The sequence below is a fragment of the Protopterus annectens genome, chromosome 14.part0 (genome assembly GCF_019279795.1).
Source record: "Protopterus annectens isolate FY-2018-M chromosome 14.part0, PAN1.0, whole genome shotgun sequence".
In the NCBI taxonomy this organism is placed as follows: domain Eukaryota; kingdom Metazoa; phylum Chordata; order Ceratodontiformes; family Protopteridae; genus Protopterus; species Protopterus annectens.
The window spans coordinates 906,167,692-906,192,896 of record NC_056748.1 but is presented as its reverse complement, the minus strand read 5'-3'; the positions used below and the strand labels follow the sequence as shown (position 1 = coordinate 906,192,896).

General features: G+C 44.9%; 1 protein-coding gene across 6 annotated transcripts in view; it reads right to left on the bottom strand.

The window, feature by feature from the left end:
- IDE (insulin degrading enzyme) overlaps positions 1 to 25,205 on the bottom strand; it is a 3,524,264-nt gene that overhangs the window by 876,273 nt on the left and 2,622,786 nt on the right. For all 6 annotated transcript variants that reach the window (XM_044056694.1, XM_044056696.1, XM_044056693.1 and 3 more), the window contains one exon: positions 24,076 to 24,186. In XM_044056694.1, the coding sequence (XP_043912629.1) occupies positions 24,076 to 24,186 (111 nt within the window). The remainder of the gene's footprint in view (positions 1 to 24,075; positions 24,187 to 25,205) is intronic.

Here is a 25,205-nt window from a genome sequence, read left to right as displayed (position 1 = left end):
CCAAACATGTGCGGTCCCAGGACTGAACCCTGAGGTACTCCACTTGTCACATGTCTGGAGATGAATTTGGAGTCAGCTACCTTTACAGTCTGGATTTGGTCAGTAAGCCAGTTGGGACTTATGCCCAGCTTAGTAAGTTTATCTAGGATTCCAGAGTGGGGGATGATGTCGAAGGCCTTGGCAAGGTCCAGATAGGCTGTTTGGACCTCCTTACCCTCGTCCACAGCTCTAGAGACTGATTTGAAGAAGTCAAATCAGGTTCATGAGACAAGATCGGCCCTTCACGAACCCAAACTGGGTGGGGTCCAGTATTTGAAGGTTGCCAATGTCTTTGTTTATAAGTTCCATGATAATGTGTTCCATGCCCTTGCAGATCAGGCTCGTCAGACGGATGGGACAGTAGTTCCTGGGATCCAAGGTGGATCCCCCCGTGTGGAGTGGGATAACTGTAGCTGTGCGCCACTCAGTGGGCACACAGCCTGAGGTGAGGCTATGATTAAACATGACACTTGGGTGAGATGCCAGTTAATTTTGTAGTTCATGTAGTACACAGCCCGGGATGTCATCTGGTCCCATGGATGCTGTACACTTAGCTTTGGAGAGTGCAGATTCTACCTGTGTGGCCGTAATTACCGGAATTTGGCAATCTTTTGGTATTGAGATGAGTCCTTTAGGGGGTGAGAGGGAGGTGAATTTGGCACTAAATCGATCTGACAGGATATTGGCAATATCCTTGGGATCAGTATATTTAATGCCATTCTGTTGTAGCTCAGAGCAGATCTGAGCACTGCCATTTAGATTCTTGACATAACTATAGAATGGCTTGTGGTTGTCTTTGGAAACTTTGGCAATTTTATTTTCGTAACTAGCTTTTGAGGATTTTATGAGGGATCTCATCTTCTTACGGAGGCTGGTAAGGGAGTTTTTTCATCCTGGGATTTTCCTCTTTTCTGCAACAGTTTCTTCCTTCTGTTGTACAGTTTGTTTATGGCAGGGGACCACCAGATTGGCTTCCTTTTTCTGGAGGAGAGCATCTTGGTTCTATTTGGGATGGCACGATTCATGCACAAGTGGATGTCCTCATACAGTGCCTTAGTATAGGATTCAGCAGCTTATCACCACTGAAGCTGCTGCATTTCTAGTCACAGTGTCAGCCCCCTCCAAAGCATTCTTTAAAGCATGTTTGGACATTTTAGAAATGCTGGACTACACATACACCTCAACACAGACTTCCACATATAACACAGTAAGTTAAACACTTTGTAAGCTACCATTCTGGACTGTACCAGCTTCTTTCCCTGAGATTCTAGCCACTTGCCTAGTTTGTCTTGAGGGAATGGGTTTGATAAAGACATAACCTTTTTATTGGCAAAGGCTGCTGGGGACACAGAAGAAGGGTCTTCAGACAAGAGGAGTTGGAGGACAGTCATAGCCAAGCAGACCTTGAATTTCTTAAACACTTTTTTAGACAGAGACTCATTCAGCAGAGGAGAATTGCAAGCTTTCTTTAAAACATTTTCCAACACTGGGACCAATAGAGGGAAGACAGCTATGTCCAGGGCCTCATCCTCCAAAAGATCATACCTTGCTGATCTCTAGAGCAGCCGATGATTGTTCCCAACTGAATATATACCTGAGAAGAAGAAAAACTCTATTTAGGATTCTGAATCTGTCCATCCTCAGAGGAAACTGACTGGCCAGACCAAGACACTTCTGAATCCTCAGATTCCCTATCCTGGGGTGCTTGAATGGGGATAGGAGCACAGGCTTTACTCATAACCCATGACTACACCCCATAATCAATGGGCTGAATAATGGATCTAGCCATAGCCACCAGCTCAAGCAAAAACAGTCAAGACTGTTTCCCTGCAATGTGGTGGAGCTTCTGTCTCCTTTTTGCAAGCACTAAACTAGTGGGAAAATCCCCTGGGAAAATGCATCAACACTGGCAGCACGTGCTGTACCCATGACTTCCCCTGTACTTAAAGCATTTGGATCTCCCGTACCTGAACCGGACAACAGTACAGCCCTGCAGGATGTATTTAACCCTTATTTCATGCACAGAAATGGTACTTACACCACACCAGGTGACCTGGATTCAAACGAAGGTGAGTGGTGTGATAACCTGTCTAAGGCAACTGTGGCGTCACAAGTCATAGGCTGGGGAATACTACTTTATTTTTACTTTATTTGCTTTTACTCTTTTTTTTTTTGGATGCAGAATGGGTAGATGGTGGGTGGAGTGAAACCCCAAGTCCATCAAGTCAGGGGACCAAAAAAATAGCCAAAGCAATACCAAAGAATGGCTGCACAGTCACAGCCAGTAAAAAATAAACAAACTCCACCATTCCCCATCTAAACAGCAAACTGAAGTCTATTTCTATGGGGTACTATTCTGAACACTGCACTGAATAAAATGACAGTAGTTTCAGTAATATAGCTCAAAGCAAAAAAAAACATACAAAAAGCCCCCTATTTTTTTGTAAAAAAAAAATGCTAGTTTTAGTCAAAATGAAAAGATACAGTCTAAAACAGCATTAAACAAGAAATAAATCATAAACTTATAAAAACTCCTGTCAGAAATGTTTAACAAAATGGCATCAAAATATCATTTTAAATGAAAAATCTAAATTTAACATGCTGTGATTTAGCTCAGTCACCTCAAACAATAACCCCAAAGAAAAAAATGCAATGTCAGCAAATTTTCTGTCAAAACTTACAAATGAAGATTTTAATAAACAGAAATAAACAGTCACAATTAACACACAGCACTGGAAGCATGAGGTAATGAGAAGAAAGTACAGTTGTGTACACTTACCCTAAATGTAGATGTTTGAGTGTATTCACTGCTGCAGTCCTCACATTTGGGTTATCTGCCTGCAGGTAACCCTCAGCCGGCCTGAACACCAGAGTCTTGGATTCCTGCGTCAGATGCGGTCTCCTTTTCCATGACACAAAAAATAATAAAATCAAACCAAATAGGAAAAGTATAAAAAAGGTTCCAGGACACCGTTTAAGGCAAAATGGTCTTTTATAACAAACACAGATGAGCGTTCGTCAAATAACAAGACTTCTTCAGATTTTGATGAAAGTGCTCATCTGCGTTTGTTATACAAGACCATTTTGCCTTAAACGGTGGCCTGGAACCTTTTTTATACTTTTCCTATTTCCTTTTCCATGACGTCAGGTCATCAGGGGTATAAAACATGCAGCAGACGCCATTACATCAGTTTTTCTTGCCCCAGATGTCAGGTGCCCCCACAATGGGAAGCAATTATATGTTATGGTATGCCTCCATCAAAAAGCAAACAACACCAAAGAAGAAGGAACGGTAGAGCCAAGAGAAGTCAGGGGGCTGCAGGGAGGTTAACCAGGACTGCAACAGTGAATACACTCAACATCTACATTTATGGTAAGTGTACACAACTGTACTATGTTCTTTGTGTTTCACTGTTGCAGTCATCCCATTTGGGTTGATTCCCAAAGCTAAGGAAGGGAGGAGGACGTTAGAGAGCATTAGGGCCAGCTATTAAGCCTTGCAAGACTGCAGTGGCAAAACCAGCTTTGGATTTAGAAAAAATAGGCATGTGGTAATGCTTGGTGAAGTTATGTACAGAGCTCCAGGTAGCAGCTTCTAGGATATCCCTGGTAGGGACACCTCTGAGAAAGGCTGCAGAGGTAGATGAAGCCCTGGTGGAATGTGATCTTATCCACTGTGGGGTAGGTTTTCCATGGTGCTTATAGCAGAAATGAATGCTATGGGCTATCCATTTTTAAATGGTTTGCTTTGAAATGGCCTTCCCCTCTGCTCCAGCATCAAAGCCAACTAGCAGCTGTTCAGATTTTCTGTGAGGCTTAGTCCTGTCCAAATAAAATCTAAGTTGTCTGTGGACATCCAAAGAGTGCAGCATTCGTTCTCCTTTGTTTTGTGGATTTGGGAAAAAGGTAGGCAAATTAATGGACTGATTAAGGGCCACACTAAACACCACCTTGGGCATAAAGGAAGGACTGGTCCTGAGGGAAACCCTGTCTGCATGGAAGATAATGAAGGGCTCCACTGCCATGAGGGCCTGTAATTCAGGCACTCTTCTTGCTGAAGTGACGGCTAGAAGGAATGCTGTTTTTCAAGAAAGGAATTTCAACTCTGCAGTTGCAGCTGGCTCAAAAGGAGGGAGAGTGAGCTTTTCCAATACAAAGTTAAGGTCCCAGGCTGGAGTATGGGGTTCTCCTGGGGGGGGGGGGTCTTAAATTTTTGGCCCCTCTGAGGAATTGCATTAGCAGGGGGTGAGAGAAGTGGGGTGGTTCAGTATTATAATGTGCTGAAATGTCAGCGGCATGAGTTTTAATTGACGAGAAGGATAGACCCCTGTGGAGCATTTCTGTTAGGTACTGAATTGTAGGAGGTAAGCTGGGCACCGTTGTGCCCATCCCTTGTGTCTAGCTCCAGGAACAGTCTTTTCCACTTTTCAGCATAGGGTTTTCAAGAACTAGGCCTCCTTGCCTCCAGAATGACATCCAGCACCTGCTTACTGAGGGATGCTATTGGAGAGCTCAAGGAATTAGTCAGGCTGCAAGGTTCAGGGTTTGAAGCCGAGGATGCATAATCTGGCCCACCTGCCGGGACAGCAGGGAAGGGGTCTGAGGCAGGTGCCATGGTTCCAGCAGAGTCATACTGCGCATGAGTGGGTACTAGCATTGGTGTAGCCAGTCTGGTGCAATTAGTATTGTCCTTAGCTTGTCCTGTTTGCTCTTTAGCAGAACCTTCGAGTGGAGAGGCAGAGGGGGAAAGGCATAAACTGAGAGGCTTTCCCAGGTAAAGGACAGGGCCATCCACTTTCCAAGCTTGACTGCGGGAAGCCCTTGTGCAAAATTTGTCCAATTGGTAGTTCTGAGGGGAGGCAAACAGGTCCATCTCTGGAGTCCCCCCCCCCATTTGTTCTTCAAGAGGTTGAATTTTTTTGTCTCCTGTTTCCATTCTTGTGGTTCCATGAGATTTCTGCTTAGGTAGTCTGCCAGAGAATTTAGCTTGCCTGGCAGGAATTGAGCCTGTAGGTGCACTTGGTAGCTCAAGGCTGTGTTCCACAGAGCCATGGCTAGTCTGAAGAGAGGGTACGAGTGTGTTCCCCCCTGCTTATGTACCACATAACTGTGGTGTTCTCTGTCTTTACCAATAATTGTCCTGGAAGAATGTGGTCTTTGAAGGCTGTCAGGGAATTCTGTACAGCTAACATTTCTTTTTGGTTGAAATGCAGGTGCATTTGTCTCGGGTTCCATTTGCCCTGAAAGCACTGCCCTGCCAAGTGAGCCACCCATGCATAGTCTGATGCGTCTGTTGTTAGGGTTTGGGCAGCAGGGGGTAGAGTGAAAGGGAGCCCCTTATAGGGGCAGCAGGCCTCTGCCCACCAAAGGAACTCTGTTTTTATACAAGGAATGATAGGAATCATTGATTCCAGGTCCTGAGAATGTTGACACCATAGGCTTTTTAGATACTACTGTAGTTTCCTCATATGCAGTCTTGCATATGGAATTAGTAGAATGCAAGAAGCCATGAACCCCAGGGCTTGCAAAATTTTCCTTGGAGACAGCTGGGTCTTTGTGGCCAGTAGTTTAAAGTAGGTTGTCAAATAAACTTGTTTCTCTGGAGTGAGGAAAGCCATCTGGGAAGTTTTGTTCAAGCTTGCTCCCAGGAATACAATCTGTTGGCAGGGTACTAGGTGAGACTTCTTTTCATCTATGGTGTACCCCAGTGAGGTTAGAAGTTTCTTTATGAATGCCAGATGTTTTAAAAGCAAGTCCTGGCTTTCTGCCTGAATCAGACAATCATCCAAGTATGGGTATATCTGAATATTTCTCTGCCTGCAAAATGCAATGGCTGGAGCTAGACACTTTGTGAATACCCTGGGCACAGTAAATAAGCCAAAGGGAAGTGCAGAGAACTGATAGTGCATGGAGCCTGCCCTGAAGTGTAGGTATTTCCTGCAAGATTCCCTTATTGGAATGTGCAGGTAAGCTTCCTTTAAGTCTAAGGTTGTCAACCAGGCATCTTTGCCTACCATAGGAAGCAGCTGTTGAAGTGTTAGCATTCTGAATTTTGGGATTACCAAAAAGGTGTTTAAAATAGAGAGGTCCAGGATAAGACGTCAGGAGCTATCTTTTCTGGCTACCAGTAAAAATCTTGAATAAAAACCTTGTCCCCTTTCTTCTGCTGGGACAGGTTGAATAGCCCTGATACTTAGAAGAGAGAACCTGCTGTTGGGCCTCTATCCACTGATTTGGGGGTAGGTCTGGCCAACCGTTTGGGGTTGGTAGGGCGTGGAAGTAAAATCTGTATCCTTGGGAAACTATATTCAAAACCCATTTGTCTTGGGTAATGAGGTCCCAGTTTTTTGCATGCAGGGCGAGCTTTCCTCCTAAGGGAGCAGGCAGTTGAGCAGGGCTTGGAAGAGTTAAGGTTAAGTCATTGTGCCATTTTTGATATGGGGTGCCTTACTACTCCCTGCTTTGGAAGTGGGAGCCCCCCACAGCTTAGGCCTGTGAGTAGCCTGATACTGTAACCTAGGTGGTCTGCTTTTCCTGGGTTTGGACTTAGAGGGCCTGGAAGAGACTGGAAAGGACCATTTCTTTGAAGGCCAATGCCTACTAAATCTGAGAGGCTGTACTTGCAGGAATTATTTAACAGTTTGCATAGATTTAGCTTTTTCCTCCATCTTTTTGAGGACTTCTGCTTTGTTGCCAAACATGCGATCTTGGTTTGAGGGAGCATCGAGTAATTTAGCTTTAACATGATCTGGCAAGTTTTGCTCTATAAGCCAAGCATGCCTTCTAAGTACAGAACCAGTGACAGCAGCCCTGCAAGATGCTTTTAGAGTCAAAACCACACTGCAAAGTATGTTTACCAACTTGTTCTGCAGAATGCATTAAATCCTGTAATTCTGTGTGTTCAGCACAGTCAGGAATCAACATCATTTTCTGTTTAAATAGTCCCATAATATGCGGTTGGTACTTTAACATATGAAACTGTCAATTTAAAGCCCTAATGGCCAAAGTAGCAGACGTGTATACCTTCTTAACCATCTGTCCAAGGATCTAGAATCTCTATCAGAAGGGGTAGGATTTTTGACAGCAATAGCCTTAATGCCCTTTGGTCCTTGTGAAATGGTCTCTGGATCCACAGTAGGATTCTTGAAGAGGAACTTGTGAGAGTCAGGTACTCTAATACCCGTTAGGTTTACTGCGAGCTGGAGGTAAGGTGTCCGGGGAAAGGTTAGATTCCAGGAAAGCATCATCTACAATGTCCAGAAAGTACAGTTGTTTACACTTACCATAAATGTAGATGTTCGAGTGTATTCACTGTTGCAGTCATTACATTTGGGTTATCTGCTTGCAGTAGCCCTCAGTTGGCCTGATTAACAATGTCTTGGGTCCTGCGTCGGTTGTTGTCCCTTCTTCAATGATGTCAGGTTGTCAGGGGTATAAAACATGCAGCCGATGCCATTACATCAGTTTTTCTTGCCCCAGACGTCATGTGCCCCCCCTAATCGGAAGGAATTAAATCTATAATACAAGGATATACTGCCAACAAAAAAGCAAATACACCAAAAAGCTTTTTGAGCATAGTAAGTGAGAGTAGAGGTATAGCCAAAAGAAGAAAGGGGGCTGGAGGGAGGGTTACCAGGACTGCAACAGTGAATACATTTGAACATCTACATTTACGGCAAATGTACACAACTGTACTATGTTCTTTGTGTTTCACTGTTGCAGTCATTACATTTGGGTAGATTCCCAAAGCTAAGGTTGGGAGGAGGAATTTAAATAGAATTAGGACCAGCTATAAGGCCTTGCAAGGCTGCAGTGGCAAAACCAGCTCTGGATTTAGAGAAAATTGGCAAATGATAATGTTTGGTGAAAGTATGTACAGAACTCCAGGTAGCAGCTTCTAGTAAGTCCCTTGTAGGGATGCTCCTGAGAAAGGCTGTAGAGGTAGATGCAGCCCTGATTTAATGTGGTCTGATGTCCTGTGGGATAGATTTCCATGGTGCTTATAGCAGAAATTAATGCAGTGGCCTATCCATTTTGAAATGGTTTGCTTTGAAATAGCTTTCCCCTCTGTCCCTGCAGCAAATGACACCAGCAGTGGATCAGATTTCCTTTGAGGTTTAGTCCTGTCCAAGTAGAATCTAAGTTGTCTGAGCACAGCTAAGGAGTGCAGTATCCGTTCCCCTTTGTTCTGTGGGTTAGGAAAGAAGGTAAGCAAATGAATGGACTGATTAAGAACCACACTGGATACCACCTTGGGCATGAAGGAGTGATTGGTTCTGAGGGATACCCTGTCCGCATGAAAGATGATGAAAGGCTCCATTGCCATAAGGGCCTGTAACTCAGATACCCTTCTTGCAGAAGTGATTGCTAAAAGGCAAGCTGTTTTCCAAGAAAGGAACTTTAAATCTGCAGTAGCAGCTGGCTCGAAAGGAGGAAGAGTGAGTTTCTCCAAGACAAAGTTAAGGTCTCAGTCTGCATTTGGAGCTCTCCTCGGTGGCCTTAAATTTTTGGCGCCTCTGAGGAACTGCTTGAGCAGTGGGTGAGAGAAGATGGGAGGCTCTGTGTTATAATGAGCTGAGGCAGGAATTTTGATGGAGGAAAAGGACAAGCCCTTATGAAGCATCTCAGTCAAATATTGTAGAATCTGAGGTAAATTGGGCACTGCTGCGCTCATCCCTTGAGACTGGTTCCAGGTACAAAATCTTTTCCATTTTGCGGCATACGATTTTCTAGTACTAGGCCTCCTAGCCTCTAAAATGATATCCATCACTGATTTACTGAGGGGTGGTAAAGGAGAGATTAGGTGATTAGCCAGGCTGCTCGGTTCAGGGTTTGCAGCTTAGAGTGCAGAATCTGGTTCTCCTGCTGAGACAGCAGGAAAGGAGTCTGAGGCAGGTGCCATGGGGCCAAGCGTGACACACTGCGCGGGGCGGGTGTACCAGTGTTGGCGTGGCCAGTCTGGTGCAATTAAAATCATCCTAGGCTTGTCCTGTTTGATCTTTAGTAGTACCTTGGAGGGCAGAGGAGGAAAGGCATAAAGTGATAGGTTTTTCCAGCTGAAGGATAGAGCATCCACTTTCCAAGCTAGTTTGTGGGGAATCCTTGTGCAAAATGCGTCCAATTGATGGCTCTGGGGGAGGGAAACAGGTCTATATCTGGGCTCTCCCATTTGCTTGTCAACATGTTGAAAATCCTTGGTTCCAGTTTCCACTCGTGTGGGTCCATGAGGTTTCTGCCTAGCCCATCTGCCAGTGTATTTAGTTTTCCTGGCAGGAATTGAGCTTGTAGATTCACTTGGTAGCTCAAGGCTATGCTCCACAATGCCATGGCTAGTCTGCAGAGGGGGTAAGAATGTGCACCCCTCTGCTTGTTTATGTACCGCATGACCATGGTGTTGTCCGTCTTTACCATTAGTTGTCCTGGAAGAATGTGGTCCTTGAAGGCTGTCAGAGCATTCTGTACAGCTAACATTTCCTTTTGATTTATGTGTAGGTGCATTTGACTTGGGTTCCATTTGCCCTGAATGCACTTCCCTGCCAGGTGAGCCCCCCATGCATAGTCTGATGCGTCTGTTGTTAAGGTTAGGGCAGCAGAGGGTAGTGTGAATGGTAGTCCCTTGTTTTGGTGGCAGGCCTCTGCCCACCAAAGGAACTCTAGGCGTAGGCAAGGTATGATAGGAATCGTAGCCTCTAGATCCTGTGAATGTTGACACCATAGGCTTTTGAGATACCACTGCAGTTTCCTCATATGCAGCCCTGCATATAGAATTAGAAGAATGCAGGAGGCCATGAACCCCAAGGCCTGCAGTATTTGCTTTGCAGATAACTGGGTTTTTGTGGCCACTTGTTTGAAGTAGGTTGTCAAAGGAGTCTGTTTCTTTGGCATGAGGAAAGCCATTTGGGAAGTTGTATTCAAGCTTGCTCCCAGGAATATAATTTGTTGACAGGATACCAGGTGTGATTTCTTTTCGTTTATGGTGTACCCCAGACAAGTCAGTACCCTATGAACAAAGGCCAGATGATTCAAAAGTATGTCTTTGCCTGCAGAATGCAATGACTAGAGCTAGGCACTTTGTGAATACCCTGGGCACAGTAGATAAGCCAAAGGGCAGTGCAAAGAACTGATAGTGCATGTCGCCTGCTTTGAAGCATAGGTATCTTCTGCAAGACTCCCTGATACGAATGTGCTGGTATGCTTCTTTTAAGTCTAGTGTTGCCAACCATGCATCATTGCCTAGCATAGGAAGCAGCTGGTGAAGAGTCAGCATCTTGAATTTTGGAATCACCAGAAAGGTATTTAGAGTAGAAAGGTCCAGGATAGGACGCCATATATTGCCTTTTCTGGGTACCAGAAAAAGTCTCGAATAGAAACCTTGTCCCTTTTCCTCGTCTGGTACCAACTGAATAGCCCCCATGCTTAAGAGACAGAGTACTTGATTTTGGGAGTCTGCCCACTGATTTGGGGGTAGATCTGGCCACCCGCTTGGTGTTGGTAAGGTGTGGAAGTGAAATCTGTATCATTGGGACACTATATTTAAAACCCATTTGTCCTGGGTAATGAGTTCCCAGTTTTTGGCCTGCAGACCAATCTTTCCGCCTAAAGGAGCATTCAGTTGGGAATTGCCTGGAAGTTTTAAAAGCAAGTCATTGAGACAAGTTTTCCATAGGGGGGAGCCTTACTACTCCCTGAGTTGGGTGCAGAAACCCCCCACTGCTTAGTCTTGTGGGTCCCCTGGGACTGAAACCTGGGGTTTCTGCTGTACCTGGGTTTGGCTTGAGATGACCTGAATGGGGCTGGAAAGGACCAATTCTTAGAGGGCCAATGCCTACTAAATCTAGGAGGCTGAACTTGTAAGAAATCTTTAACAGTTTGCATAGATTTAGCTTTATCTTCCATCTTTTTAAGAACTTCCTCAGCCTTGTTGCCAAACAGGCAGTACTGATTTAAGGGAGCATCCAACAATTTAGCTTTAACATGATCAGGCAAAGATTTCTCCTTAAGCCAAGCATGCCTTCTGAGCACAGATCCAGTAATAGAAGCCCTGCAAGAGGCCTCTAATGAATCAAATCCACATTACAAAGTATGTTTTCCAACCTGTTCAGCAGAATGCATTAAATCCTGTAATTCTTTATTTTCCACACAGTCACGAATCAACATAATTTTCTGTTTAAGCAATCCAATAACATGTTGCTGATACTTTAACATATGAAACTGGCAGTTTAAAGCCCTAATGGCCAAGGTTGCAGAAGTGTAAACCTTCTTACTCCATCTATCCAGCGCCCTGGAGTGTCTATCAGAAGGGGTAGGATTTTTAGCAATAGAAGCCTAAAATGCCCTTGGGACCATGTGAAATAGTCTCTGGATCCACAATAGGATTTTTTAAAAGGAACTTGTGTGAATCAGGAACCCTGTAATATCTGTCAGGTTTTCTGGGAGCAGGAGGCAAAGAATCAGGTGCCAAACTAGATTTTGAAAAAGCATCAACAACAATGTCTAGTACAGGAGGCATAGCTAAAGGCCTATGCTGAGGCAAGAGTAAGAAATCCCTAAGCCACTTTTTTTAATCAGTAAAATCCTGGCTTTCCCAGTGGAAATGCTCCCTTAGAATATGTAAGGTTTCACCAAAAGAAAATTCCTCTGGAGAGGAAGCAGAGGGAATAGAATCCTCTGCATCAGAATCCTCATAAGTAGATAAGGGAAAATCCAGATCATCAGAAGAATCAGAAAAATCGGAATACTGATCAGAAGACTCAAACAATTTCAGTCCTAGGTCTCTTAGAAAGGGGGAGGTTGGCTTCCCCTGATTAGAGTTATAAGATCTTCAGCCATTCTTATCATTTGTTTTTTAGGCATAGAGGCCTGAGCATGCGGCCTGGGCGTTGGTTTTTTAGGCATGGTTCGAGAATTAGGCCTAAATGAAGGAGGAGGTGTCAGTTTAATATGCAAGTCCGTAAGCCTGAATACACCCTCAGAAGCCGGTGCCTGCACAGCAGCTCCGGACCCATCCAAGGTAGAGACATCCATGGGTTCCATAGTTGAAGCATCTCGTGGCATACCAGACTCCAAATGGGTCTCAGTAGAGGCCTGCTAATCAGAAGTAGTGGGTATCAGGGGCTGCGAAAGCGCCTCACTGTATACCGGCGAATTGGCGACTGGCTTAGGAGAAGCATCATCGGCAGTTTTGGACCTTGCCGGCCTGTCTGTCTTTATCTTTGCATTTTTTTTTCGAAATCCTGGTAGTCAGATGGCTAACAGATGACATTTCTGGATAACTAAAACAAGAACCGAAATATTCAGAGGCAAAAATATAGCGAAGACGGATAGTGCGCTGATTAAATAAAGTACAAAACCGACAGCAAAGTACTGCGTGGTCAGGGCCTAGGTAAGGAATACAGTACGAATGAAAATCTTTATGAGGTATTTGCTTTCCACAAGTAATGCAATTAATAACTTTTACTGACATCGGTAATGAGCAAGAAAAAGTTTCCCCAACGGGGTACTTAGCTTTAGTTGAAGACTTCGGTTCTGAAACTCGAAAACGAAAATTTCAGGAGTTGGCCAACCAGCACTTGCAAACTACTTCTGCTTCGGGCACCACATGGCAAGAAAGACTGATGTAATGGCGTCAGCTGCATGTTTTATACCCCTGACGACCTGACGTCATGGAAGAAAGGACAGCAACCGACGCAGGACCCAAGACTTTATTAATCAGGCCGACTGAGGGCTACTGCAAGCAGATAACCCAAATGTAATGACTGCAACAGTGAAACATGAAGAAGATCAGGAGGGATAGCTAAAGGCCTGTGTTGAGGAAGGAGTAAGAATTCCCTAAGCCTTTTTTTTTTGGAGTCAGAGTAATCTTGGCTTTCTCAGCGGAAATGCTCCCTAAGAGTATGCAAGGTTTCACCAAAAGAAAAATCTTCTAGAGGGGAAACAGAGTGAATGGAATCCTCTGCATCAGAATCCTCATAGGTAGATAAGGGCAAATCCTGGTAACGAGAAGAAACAGAAATATCATATTCCTGATCAGAAGAATCAGAAGGAAAATCAGTTCTGGGTCTCTTAGAGGGGGAAGGCTGGCATCTCCTAATTAAGGTAATAAGGTCTTCAGCCATTCTAAGCATTTGTTTTTTAGGCATATGGGCCTGACCATGCAGTTTGGATGTTGTTTTTCTAGGCATGCTGTGAGTTTTAGGCCTGGATGAAGTAGATGGCGTCAGTTTAACATGCAAGTCTGTATGCCTGAATACTCCCTCAGACGCCGGTTCCTGCACAGTGGCTCTGGACCCATCCAAGGTAGAGACATCCACAGGTTCCATAGTCGAAGAAGCATCTCGCGGTATACTGGATTCTGAATGAGTCTCAGTAGAGGCCTGCGAATCTGAAGTAGCTGGTATCAGGGGCTGCGAAAGCACCTCACTGAATACCGGCGGACTGGCGACTAGCTTAAAGGAAGCGTCGTCAGCAGTTTTAGACCTATGCTGTCTGTCTCTGTCTTTATCCTTAAAGTTTTTGGAATATCGGTAGTTGGATGGCTTACCGAAGCCATTTCTGGATAGTTATACAGAGTACCAAAATAATTTGATGCAAATATAGCCAGACGATGAATAGTTTGGGGGTTGAACTATGCACAAAACCGACAGCGAGGGACGTCATCGTCTGGGCCTAAACAAGGAATGCAGTATGAATGATAATCTTTATGAGGTACTTGCTTTCCACAGGTAATACAATTGTTAACTTTTACTGACATCGGTTAAGAACAAGAAAAAGGATCCCCAACGGGGTACTTTGGTTTTTTGAAAACTTCGGTTCTGTAACTCAAAAACAAAAATTTCAGGAGTCGGCCGACCGGCACTTACAAAACTGCTTCTGCTTCGGGCACCGCGCAGCAATAAAGACTGATGTAATGGCGTCGGCTGCATGTTTTATACCCCTGACGACCTGACTTCATGGAAGAAGAGACAGCATCCGATGCAGGAATCCAAGACTCTGGTATTCAGGCCGGCTGAGGGCTACCTGCAGGCAGATAACCCAAATGTGATGACTGCAACAGTGAAACACGAAGAACATCTGCACTAAAATGGGATTTTTTATCTGCGCTCACTAGCTGATGAGATCCAGAGTAAGCAGCAGTCTTCCAAGAGATATTTCTCTTACTACGGCACTAGAAAACTGAAAGGGTCTTGTTTGTGGGTCTGTAAGGCATTCCCTGTGCTGCAAGGTGACTGGTCCATCGCACCCACAGACAGGCAGTGGGTGGGACTCTGAGCTTTAGTAGTCTTGTCAGATAAGGGTAGAAGGGCAGGACTACCTGAATGTCAGTAAGGCAGTGTGCCTACTGAACATCTAAGCAACAAGACCACTTTGACTGAGATGAAGTGTTAGTATAATAGACACTGGGTTAACTAGTGGCCAGGAGACCAGTGCTCCTCAGAAAGGCACTAATTCAGTGGCAGGAGAACCTAAACTTAGTAGTTTAGTGAATTAATGCTAAGCAGCTGCTAATTATCAACACCCTGCAGTTTTGGGTTTCAGCCCCTCACTCTGAAGATGCATAATGTAAAACTCTGAGCATATCACTTACCTAGTATTCAGGAGTCATTCTTGAAAAGAGGCATTTCTGCCAAGTAGCATACCTTTTTTGATAAATGATCAAAATTAACTCTCTAGCAACCTGATCCTGTTCCAATTTCAGTCAAGCACACACATGGGATCTGCCAAGCACTGAAAAAGTCAATCAATGACAGAAGAATTGGAAGCAGTGACAGGTCAAGTAGGAGTCATCATGCATTGGAAACTCAAATTTCTTCAGTATTTATGAGCCCATTGACTGGCAGGTGGTGGCATAGAGAAAAAAACTCTTCCAGACCACAGCCAAAAAAAACATCCGTCTCTGATGAACTTTGTCCCAAGCTTTCTACCAATATCAATGATATCCTCTAAGGCAAAGTATGAGAAGTGGTGTCAGATAGAGATGAAATCAGAGATTTAGGCCTAAGAATGAGATAGGAAGAGGGTGGCTCTCTACTGCAATTTCTAAGGCAGTCAATGACATAAATGCAATGGTCAACCTTTTATAAGAAAATGAAGTAGCCAGTAAAATGGTATAAGCTACTGAGGAAAAGGAAACCTCTAGAAAGGTGCATGGCCAAATAACCTTATATTTAAACTCTTGATATGTGACCTTCCAAACATCAAGTAATGTTCTCTCCTCCATCATTCCTCCTCTCCAAAGTCTACATCTCCAGGAAGACCACAAGTTTCTCAAGTGGTGGGGGCAAAAGTCAAAGCTACCAAGTAACTAGCACCAGCAGCATTTCAGGACATCAGGTGGCTATCCAAGGCAAGAAATGGCAAAACACAAGATGTTCTGTTTTTATAATTCTTTTGGCTCCTTACCAGCCTGACATCTTATTGTACTGGTTATCGACTAGCCCTTCAAGTCCCTTGTTTAGAGGGTTAAGACATCTTCCATCACCACAACAGCTAAGGATCTCATCTTATCTCTGGCAGTGTGGGGCAGAGAAGGCCATGTGAAGTCCAGTATCTTCAGGTGGAACTCTGTTGTACGTACCTACAGTCTCTCCTCTGAGTCATCAAATACGGTACAATGCCTTGGCATTGAAGGCTTAATGCAGGTGTCAGAGTTCACACTCTGGCACTTTTCTGAAGGACTAAAGCTCCTATGGACTCTGTATACAAAACTCCACTTCTGGGACATCTCCAAAATGACAAACCTTGGAAACTATAAAAAAAAAAAAAAAACCTCCCCCTTCCTTCAACTAGAAAGCCAGCATCAGTCACTCCCCCACCCACACTTTACTTGGTAAACCTACCTAGTGCACATGCTGTTAAACCCATATTGGCTGAACTAAAAATAACTTCTTAAGCCTTCTGGAGCAAGAAGCTAGCCTGCCTGCAATGGTTCTGCTATGACAGCTAATGACATGGGTACTTTTTTATTATTGGGAACCTTGTCCTTTACCTTTTCTCCCCAACACAGTGTGTGTGCTCTTTCATATGACAATGACAAAAAAGATATCAGGACAGAGTTATCAACAAAAAAGAACTGCTCAGTAAAGCAGCAGACATACCCATCAGATGATATACAGGTTATACCACTCCAGTATACTGTGTCTGAATTCTCTAAATTGAATTGTTGAGACTTATATGCCATGAGTACAGCAAAAGAAAATGGATAACCCAGGGATAAATAACTTCCAAGTCCTTTCAAAGAAACATTATCTTTTCAGTCATCCATGGTGAAAGCCACAGGAAATTAAAAACTCTACCCTTACAAAGATGCAGTCCATATAACAGTGCAAATAAACTCGATTTCTGCCTTTATACTAAGGCCTTTCTTTAAGTTGGCAGCTAAGACAAGAAGTTATATACTCACCATAACGTTTGATGTATGTAGTCCATCTCGCCTCACATTCTTACCCGTAGGTTCGGAGCCGAACCTCGGCTCCTACTCGGCCATACTCTAGCTCGAAGTCTTTCAATTGGCTGGGCTTAGAGGTATCCCATGCTGCACTGCTCCCTTTCCCCAGATTTTGTTTGCTCCAAGCTCAATCACTCACCCTCCATACACACAACACATAGAGAAGAAAAAAAAAACATTCCAATAATAAAAGGAGTACTGAAACCAGAACTGACCTCTAGGTCCTCCAAGATGGGGGAAGGTGGGAGGGTAACTAAGAATGTGAGGCGAGATGGACTACATACATCGAACGTTATGGTGAGTACCTAACTTCTTGATGTTATGTAGTCCAATCTCACCTACATTCTTACCCGTGGGACAGCGTCCCCAGCACCTGAACCCTGGGAGGCTCAGTGGAAAATACTCCTGTGCACTGTGGAACCAAAGGAAGATCTGCCTCTGGATACCAAATCCAATTTCTAGTGGGTAATAAAGGTGTGAGGAGATGCCCATGTAGCCGCAGCACAAATATCATCCATAGACATCCTGGCCTGAAATGCTGTAGAGGTAGACCATAGATCGGGTAGAATGAGCCTTCACTCTAAATGGTAAATCCTTACCACCTGAGGCATAAATGAAGGAAATACAACTAGATAGCCATCTAGACAAGGTCACTTTGAAAACAGAAGACCCAATCTTATTTTCTGAAAATGACACAAATAGCTGATTCGATTTTCTAAGATCCTTCGTTCTATGTAGATAAAAATGCAACTGCCTGTGAACATCCAGTTGGTGAAATTTAAATTCTGCCCTATTAGAGAACTCTGGAAAAAATACGGGCAGCTCAATGGATTGGTTGAGATTACTAACCAAAGCCACTTTTGGCATAAAGGAAGGATTTGGTCTGTGGGAAACCCTGTCCCTGTGAAAAATCAAGTAAGGCGGTCTGATAGACAAAGTTTGGAGCTCCGAGACATGTCTAGCTGAAGTGAAGGTTACCAAAAAGATAGTTTTCCAAGTCAAAAATTATTTTAGTTCACAAGTAGCTGCAGGCTCAAAGGGAGACAAGGTGAGACATTGTTAACACAAAATTTAGGTCCCAAGGTATGACCGGGTCAAAGACTGGAGGGCAAAGCAGCATAGTGCCTTTCAAGAATGACTTACAAAGTCTATGCGCCATGAGGCTGGGTTTATTAGCGACGTGAAAGGTGGAAATAGCAGCCAACTGTACTTTAATGGTCGCAGCTGCTGACCCCTGATTGAAAAGCATGGAGAGAAATTCCAGAACTGAAGAAATTGGAGCCGTATAAGGATCAATTTGTCTTGTCTGAGCCCAGATGGAGAATCTTTTCCATTTACTAGAATAAATCTTTCTAGTGGAAGGCTTATGGGAAGAAGACAGAATATGAATCACTTCTGGAGGAAAATGATGAAGCCTGACTAGTGATGGAAGTGGAGTAGCCAGGCTGTTAACCGGAGGGTCTGAAGAGAGGGATGAAACTGCCCTGACATATCAGTCAGAAGATCTGGCAGTGGGTCCAGAATCCAGGGGGCATCTATGAGATAGGGATGGAGAAAGGGGAACCAAATTTGATGAGGCAAGTGTGGAGCAATCAGAATTATTCTGCTTCCCAAGGACTGTACTTTCTGAATAACCTTTGTCAACAGAGGAACAGGAGGGAAAGCATAAAGTAGACTGGAGGGCCAATCGTGAACTAGAGCATCCCTGGGTGACTCCCCCGGAGGGGGAATAAGGGTAAAGTAGCTGCTGCACTTGGTATTGAGGGGACTGGCAAATAGGTCACAGCAAGGCTGACCCCATCTGCGGAAAATCTGCTCCACAACTTGATTGTTCAGGGACCACTCGTGAGGCATCAGAATAGCTCTGCTCAACCTGTCGGCGATCACGTTGGACCTTCCCGGAATGTGCGTTGCTGCAAGAAAATTTTAGGAAGACACTGCCCACTGCCACACTTGAATGGCCTCTCTGCAAAGGGGATACGACTTGGTTCCTCCCTGTTTGTTCAGATACCACACCACCGACATATTGTCTGAGTGGATCGCAATCGTGCTGAGAGGAAGAAAGCTCTGAAGTGCTTTTGCAACGCTAGTAGCACTGCTCATCTCCAAGATATTGATATGCAGATGCATCTCATGTTCCTGCCATGTGCCTTGGACCGTCCTGCCGAGATAATGCCCCCCACCCCCTGGGATGCATTCGTGGTCACTGTGGCAACAGGAGGGCATGGGATGAAGGGTTTTCCCGCATTGAGGTTGCTGGAGTGAAGCCACCAACGTAGATCTTGCTTGCACCTGTCTGTGATCATTATGAGATGAGAAAGCGGAAGATGCTGTAAAGACCACTGGGCGAAGAGCAGCCACTGAAGGAGCCTCATGTGAAGCCTCGCAAGAGGAACCAGCATAATTGTTGCAGCCATAGTCCCCAACAATTTGAAAACCGTTTTTGCCTTCACTTTATTTTGAGGGAGCAACGTGTATTCTTGTTGTTGCAAAACTTGAATCCTTTCTTGTGGTAAAAATGCCCTCATGAGCACGGTGTCTAACTCTGCGCCTATAAAGGTAACACGCTGCGAGGGCAACAAGGCAGACTTTTCCCAGTTTAGAGTGATACCCAGTTGTTGACACAGCTTGATAGTGGTGTCTCTGGTCTGTAGTAGTAGATGCCTGGTGTTGGCAGAAAGGAGACAGTCGTACAGGTATGGAAACACTTGGAATCCCTGACGTCTCAAGTGAGCCGTCACCACTGCCATACATTTGGTGAACACCCTGGGGGCTGTAGTGAGACCAAAGGGCAGGGCACGAAAGTGAAAATGACTGGCTCCCAGCCAGAAGCATAGATGACTTCTGGATGCCCTGTCCATCTTTATGTGGTAGTAAGAATCCTTGAGGTCGATAGAGCACATCCACAATTCTTTTCCCAACAATGGGAGAATAGATTGCAATGTGACCATTCGGAACATGGACTTCTTCACGTGGAGGTTCAAGTGGCTGAGATCCAAGATGGGTTCTCAGGTCCCCTGTTCTTTTTTGGCACCAAAAAGAATCTGGAGTAAGTCCCTAATCCGATCTGGTCTGAGGGGACATGCTGGATGGCTCCTTTTTCTAGCAGCTTTATAACCACTGAAGCTGCGGAATCCCTTTGATTTGTTGGAACATCTGGGATTCTTTTGATTGGTGTGTGGGGGGGGGGGGATGTGATATCATCCGGAAATTATTATTAATACCCACTGGTCCTGGGTGATGTCTTGTCAGGCTTCTGGATATAGTGAAATGCGACCCCCGAATGGCTCTGGAAACGCGCAGTCAGCCCTCCCATCAGGAGCGCTGGTAGGGAGAATCACTAAAGGAATCACGGTCTCCCTGGTTACGCAGGCCTCCTCTGCCTCTAGGGTGGCATCTATCTGAGTTACTACCCCCTCCCCTGCCTCTGGAGGGGGAATCACTTTGTGCATCATGAAAAAACTACTGGGATTTCTTGAACCACATTTTCCCACTCTTCTGGACCTTGGGATAAGGTCTAGAAGGCATGGAAAACGGACTCCCACGGCAGACCGTTTTTTCCCTTTTGCTCGCACCTAGTGAGTGTCTTTCACCTTAGTTCTGAGTAACGAGGAACTATCAAACGGGGTGCTGGTGAATGTAGACTTGAAGACCTCCGCGAAATTACAGAGGCGCATCCAGGAGTGCCTCCTGGAGAGAAACTCTGTAACTCGCTGCCCTACTCACTCCTTCGGCTGCGTAAGAGATCAGCCTCATGGAGGAGTTAGCAACAGAATTTAGGGTAGACATCTGAGCGCTGACTTTGAGCCACTGTGTCAGGAACATTACCCTGCAGAGCATCTCCCAGCTCTTTTAGGAGATCTCTTTGGAGCCGTGTAAAATGTGACAAGTAATTCAGTGACCGCAGTGTAAAGGCCGCTGAAGAAAAAATACTCTTCCCATACCGGTCCATGGTCCTAGACTCCTTGTTAGGGGGATGGACGGTAGATGAAGTCTCAGCCAGTTGCTTCTTGGTGGCCGCTGCTACCACCATGGCATCTACTGGGACTCCCTTCCTGAGAAAGTCTTTGTCAGAGGGGGCGGACAGAAATTTGTTGGGTCTCCTGGGGACTGGTTCCACAGTGTCAGGGGTTTCCCACACCCTCCGACAAACTAGATCCAGGAGCTCGTCGAAGAGTGGAGACACCCAGGAGGCGAAGGGATGAGCTCCAAAGGCCTTCAGGAACACCAACTCCTCCTCCAAGGGGGGTTTAGAGGGCCAGTCACCTCTCTGTTTCAAGATCTCTAGGATATCAGAGAAAGAGATATCCTCAGAGGACGACTTGGGGGACCCCACGGATTCCTCGAGGTCGGTGTCCGACGTGAGAGACTCTTCCTGGGAGTCGAAGTGCTTCCTCTGGCACGTTCTTTTTCTGGGTGGCTCCTCAGGCAAAAACTCTGGGGGGCCCTCAGAAATTTGGGGACCTGTCATGGAGGTATCCTGAGGCCTTGGGTCTCCGCTGTCCAAAGATAGAGGGCGATCAGAGACTGATACTGGAGCTGGAGGGGGAAGAGTGTCAGTGCTGTATGATGCAGTGGAGGACCTGGCCAGCACACTCCGCATGACCTTGAAAGCTGGTCCCCCCCGGCTCTGAGGATCACCCAACTGTGGAAGACCTCGGAGCAAAAGGGCAAGGGTCAGGCTCACCTGAGCCGAAGCACCAAGAGGGAAGCTAGGAGCAGAAGAGTGTCCCGAGACCTCCCCCTCGGGTCCGACTGAGGAACCATGAGTCCTGGACCCCGTGGACGGAGCCGACGGGGTCGGAGCCGAGATTGGAGCTGATAAGCCAGGATGGGCTATCGGAGCCGACCTAGAAGCATCAGAAGGCGCCGACCACTCTGGCTCCGAAGGCTAAGATTTGCTCGGAGGAAGAGGTATAGTCGATGGATGGGTGATGGGCTCCGGAGCCGACTGGGCTGGAGCCGAAAGCAATTTAGCCAGCACTGGTGATTGAAGCAGTCTCTGTACCACTCTATCCACATCAGATAGTGTCCTGGAGGACCTAGACGACAAGGTAGGAGATCTAGACCTCCTCTCTGAAGGAGACCTGCGAGGAGGAGAAACCGGTCTAAACACTGGAGACCGGCTCCGAACTAGTATCTCCAACACTTGCTCCGAGAAGCTGGGAGCTGACGCAAGTTCTGTCGGTTGACAAGCTTCCTTCGGCACCGAAGACAGTGGAGCCGAGGATGCCACAGTAGACTTAGTAACTTTCTCCGGCGGCTCCGATAAGACAGATGGAGCCGGAAATTGTGTTTTTGCTTTGGATGTTTTGTCTCTTTTATAGGGAGTGGACTTAGCATTAGAAGACCTCTCCAAATCTTCCTCGAAAGAGGGTTTCAGTAGTCCCTTCAGAATTAGTCTGTTCTTCCTTTCTTGAAGAACACGAGGGCTGAATGTGTGACAGAACGCACAAGACTCCTGAAGGTGTATAGCCCCCAAACAATAAACACACAGAGTGCCCATCAGTAATCGACATCTTGTACCCACATTTACTACATTTTTAAAAGCCCGAAGGCTTATGTTCTTTTGTATCCTTAGACATGCTCAGCAGGATACTAACACAACAGAAAACTGACACCAGCAACAAGCGCGGGAACGAACTAAGAAACTAGACACTACATAAGGACCTCTAACGCAAACGGCCCTGACAGGAAAATAAGTGGAAGGACTAGGTCCTCTAACTTAAACGGCCCTAGCCCGGAGGGGATAGGTACCTAAAACAAAAACGAGCACAGAAGGGAAAAACAGATAAGCAGACTAGGTCCTCTAACTAAAATGGGCCTAGCCCGTTGGGAGACAGCTGATGGGATAGAGACAAAAAGTAGACAAATGCTACAAAGGCGCACAAAAAATGCTTCCACAAAGCAACAACACACACACCTAGCTATGAAAATAGCTTTTGGATCACAATTTTAGTCAAGAAGACAAAAAGTTATACTTCACCACAGCCAAGAGCGAGACCACATCTGAGCATTACGAGCGGCAAACGAGATCTGGGGAAAGGGAGCAGTGTAGCATGGGATACCTCTTAGCCCAGCCAATTGAAAGACTTCGAGCTACAGTATGGCCGAGTCGGAGCAGAGGTTCGGCTCCGAACCCACGGGTAAGAATGTAGGCGAGACTGGACTACATAACATCTATTGTTTCTTAGATGGGAAAAATCAGGAGTCCCAAATGAAAAGCAGTGAGATAAGAAACACTATAATTAGTGAAACAACGTTTTTTTGCCTTGGTTAACTGACTTTTTCCTTTCCTGTAACACAAGCATGGCACTTTTGATCATGACAAGTGCCCTATGGCCCACTCATTCCCTTGATCAGACGGGCCTTATTAATAAATTCAGTTTCAAAAGAAATGAGTGTCTAGTGGAAGAGAAAAGGCCAGTCTGTCTGATCCAACAAGGCTTCTCTCCTAAATCTTGGAGCCCTAGACTCTGCAACAGCTCACTTGAGCTACGCTAACTGCCTGTTGTGGGAAGCACTCATTCAATCACACACATTCCTTTTTCTGGCATTTGAAGTGCACAATTGGCAGCATATCATAGGAAGCTACTAGGCTATTGGCCTTGAGACCCTTACAAGCCTAAGCAAGAATTTAGCCCATGTTCCAACAAGTCAGCACCCAATGCCACTATCCAGCAGGGTCACAGATGGTATGATGATCCTATGATATTCTGATTACTGAGCTCTACTGTTGGTTACACATCTCCATAGATGCCCAAGAGAGGCAAATAAGCAAAATGCATGACAAGAAGATTTAACTCACTCAACTGAAGCAAATCATAAGGCAGTCTATCTTGTAAACCTTACACATCCAGGATGTCCCCAGTCTCTACTCTAGGTACTCCACTAACAGTTATGTCCTGAGACATGCTCTCCACTTCAGTCTCCCAAGAAAGATGCACAAAAGACTAAATCATGACACATCTCTCCCTTTCCAGTTAGCTTTTCCATCACCTGGTCTGTTAACTCACACACAAGTCATCAGTCAGAATTTCCTATCTGTATGCCAACTAGCTTACTAAACCAGTCTTTCACATTCTGCATGGAAATACATTTAATATGGTTACCTACAGCTGGGTAATCAGAACTGGATCCATGCTGTACACGAATAGATGACGGACTACAACACATCTGACCCGTGTTCCATAAAGGCCTGGACATGTGGAGCCAGCCATGAAGACAGTAGAATGAAGAAACAAAGCCTGCTCACCTCTGTCAGAGCAGAGGTCGAGAGGGCATGTCCTCTGCCACTGTATCCCTAGTGAAGACCAAAGATTTAATGGAAGCCAACTGTTCACAGGAGACGAGGCTATCTGAAGGACTACACCTCTCATGAAGTGCATTTACTGCACATCCAACCCTGGAGAGCTTAAGTAGATTTTGTGGCTATGGAAAAAACAATTATGGCTGCCTGGATGATAGTTGTACCTTAAACATTTCTTGTTCTGCTAGGAAATGAAAGGGCAGAGTCAAAGCAATTGGCCAGATGGTCCAGCAGTTGCTGTGGGTTCAAAAATAACTTAAAAACATAAGAATAAATAACTTACCGCTTCTTTAATAATTTCAAATCGCTTTTCATCAATCTCAAAGGTGGCCATTTTTTCAACAATCTTCTTCAAAAGGATATGCTGCTTGTCATTATAACCTTTCACGGACAGCTGTGAAAAATACACAACGTAATATTTTACTCTGACATTTGCTTTTCTGTTAAATAAATAGTGCAAATGAATGGAAGAGGCATAAAATGGCTTTTTAAGGAACAATTAGTATCAAAACCAACATGTAGATTACACTAATTAAACAGAAATAATTCAGTGACTAAGCACAAGAACATTGAAAACCCTGTAAAGTGGCTGCTACTAGATGCAGTTAACAAAAAATGGGTGGTAAAGAAGTAGAAGCTTAAAACAACTAGATGAAAAATATTACTGCTAACTCTAACTGCTAACGTTATTCATTTGTTATCCATGTAAAAGCTGTAAGAATGATAGCTTTTACATAGTTTATAAGAACTTGGCCTCTACAAATCATCTTGTGAGTATGTGTGCATTCCCTGGGCAATCAAAACACTATTTCTCACTTTACCTGTAATTACTTAGTATACTGCAGGCAGAGAGAGAGAGAGAGATACTTATGAAATCATACAAGTCACCGTGGCAGCCCAAGTACAGGTTGCTTCACAAACAGGCAAGTTACAGCCTCTGGGCTACACAAGAAATTAACCCCTAGTTTTAAGTACAGCTATGCATCACCCAGAAACATGAAAATAATTATTCAAGTCCATACAATGCACCACAGGGACTAAGTGCTCACCTTATTACAGTTGGATAAACATTACTCTATACAACTTTTGCTAACTATGCATTATAGACAATTCTGTAATTCACTATCAGTCTGTATGCAAAATATCACAGTGCAGAACTCTAAAATCATTAACCATTAATTTACAGGCTCCTTGAGCAGCAGTAGTAAACTGTATGTTCATTCTGGAGAGAGATTGCTGTTCACTTTTGCTTGCGTACTCAAAGAGAAAAACTATGAGTCAAGACCTTGCAGTATGCTAAACATCAGGCATATGAACCATTTCTCACCTCTTCGCTTTGTTAGATGGAGGCGCTATGATTCAGAACCTTGTAGAAAACTTCCCACAGAGCAGCAGAGAAGCCAGCTAAGAAAC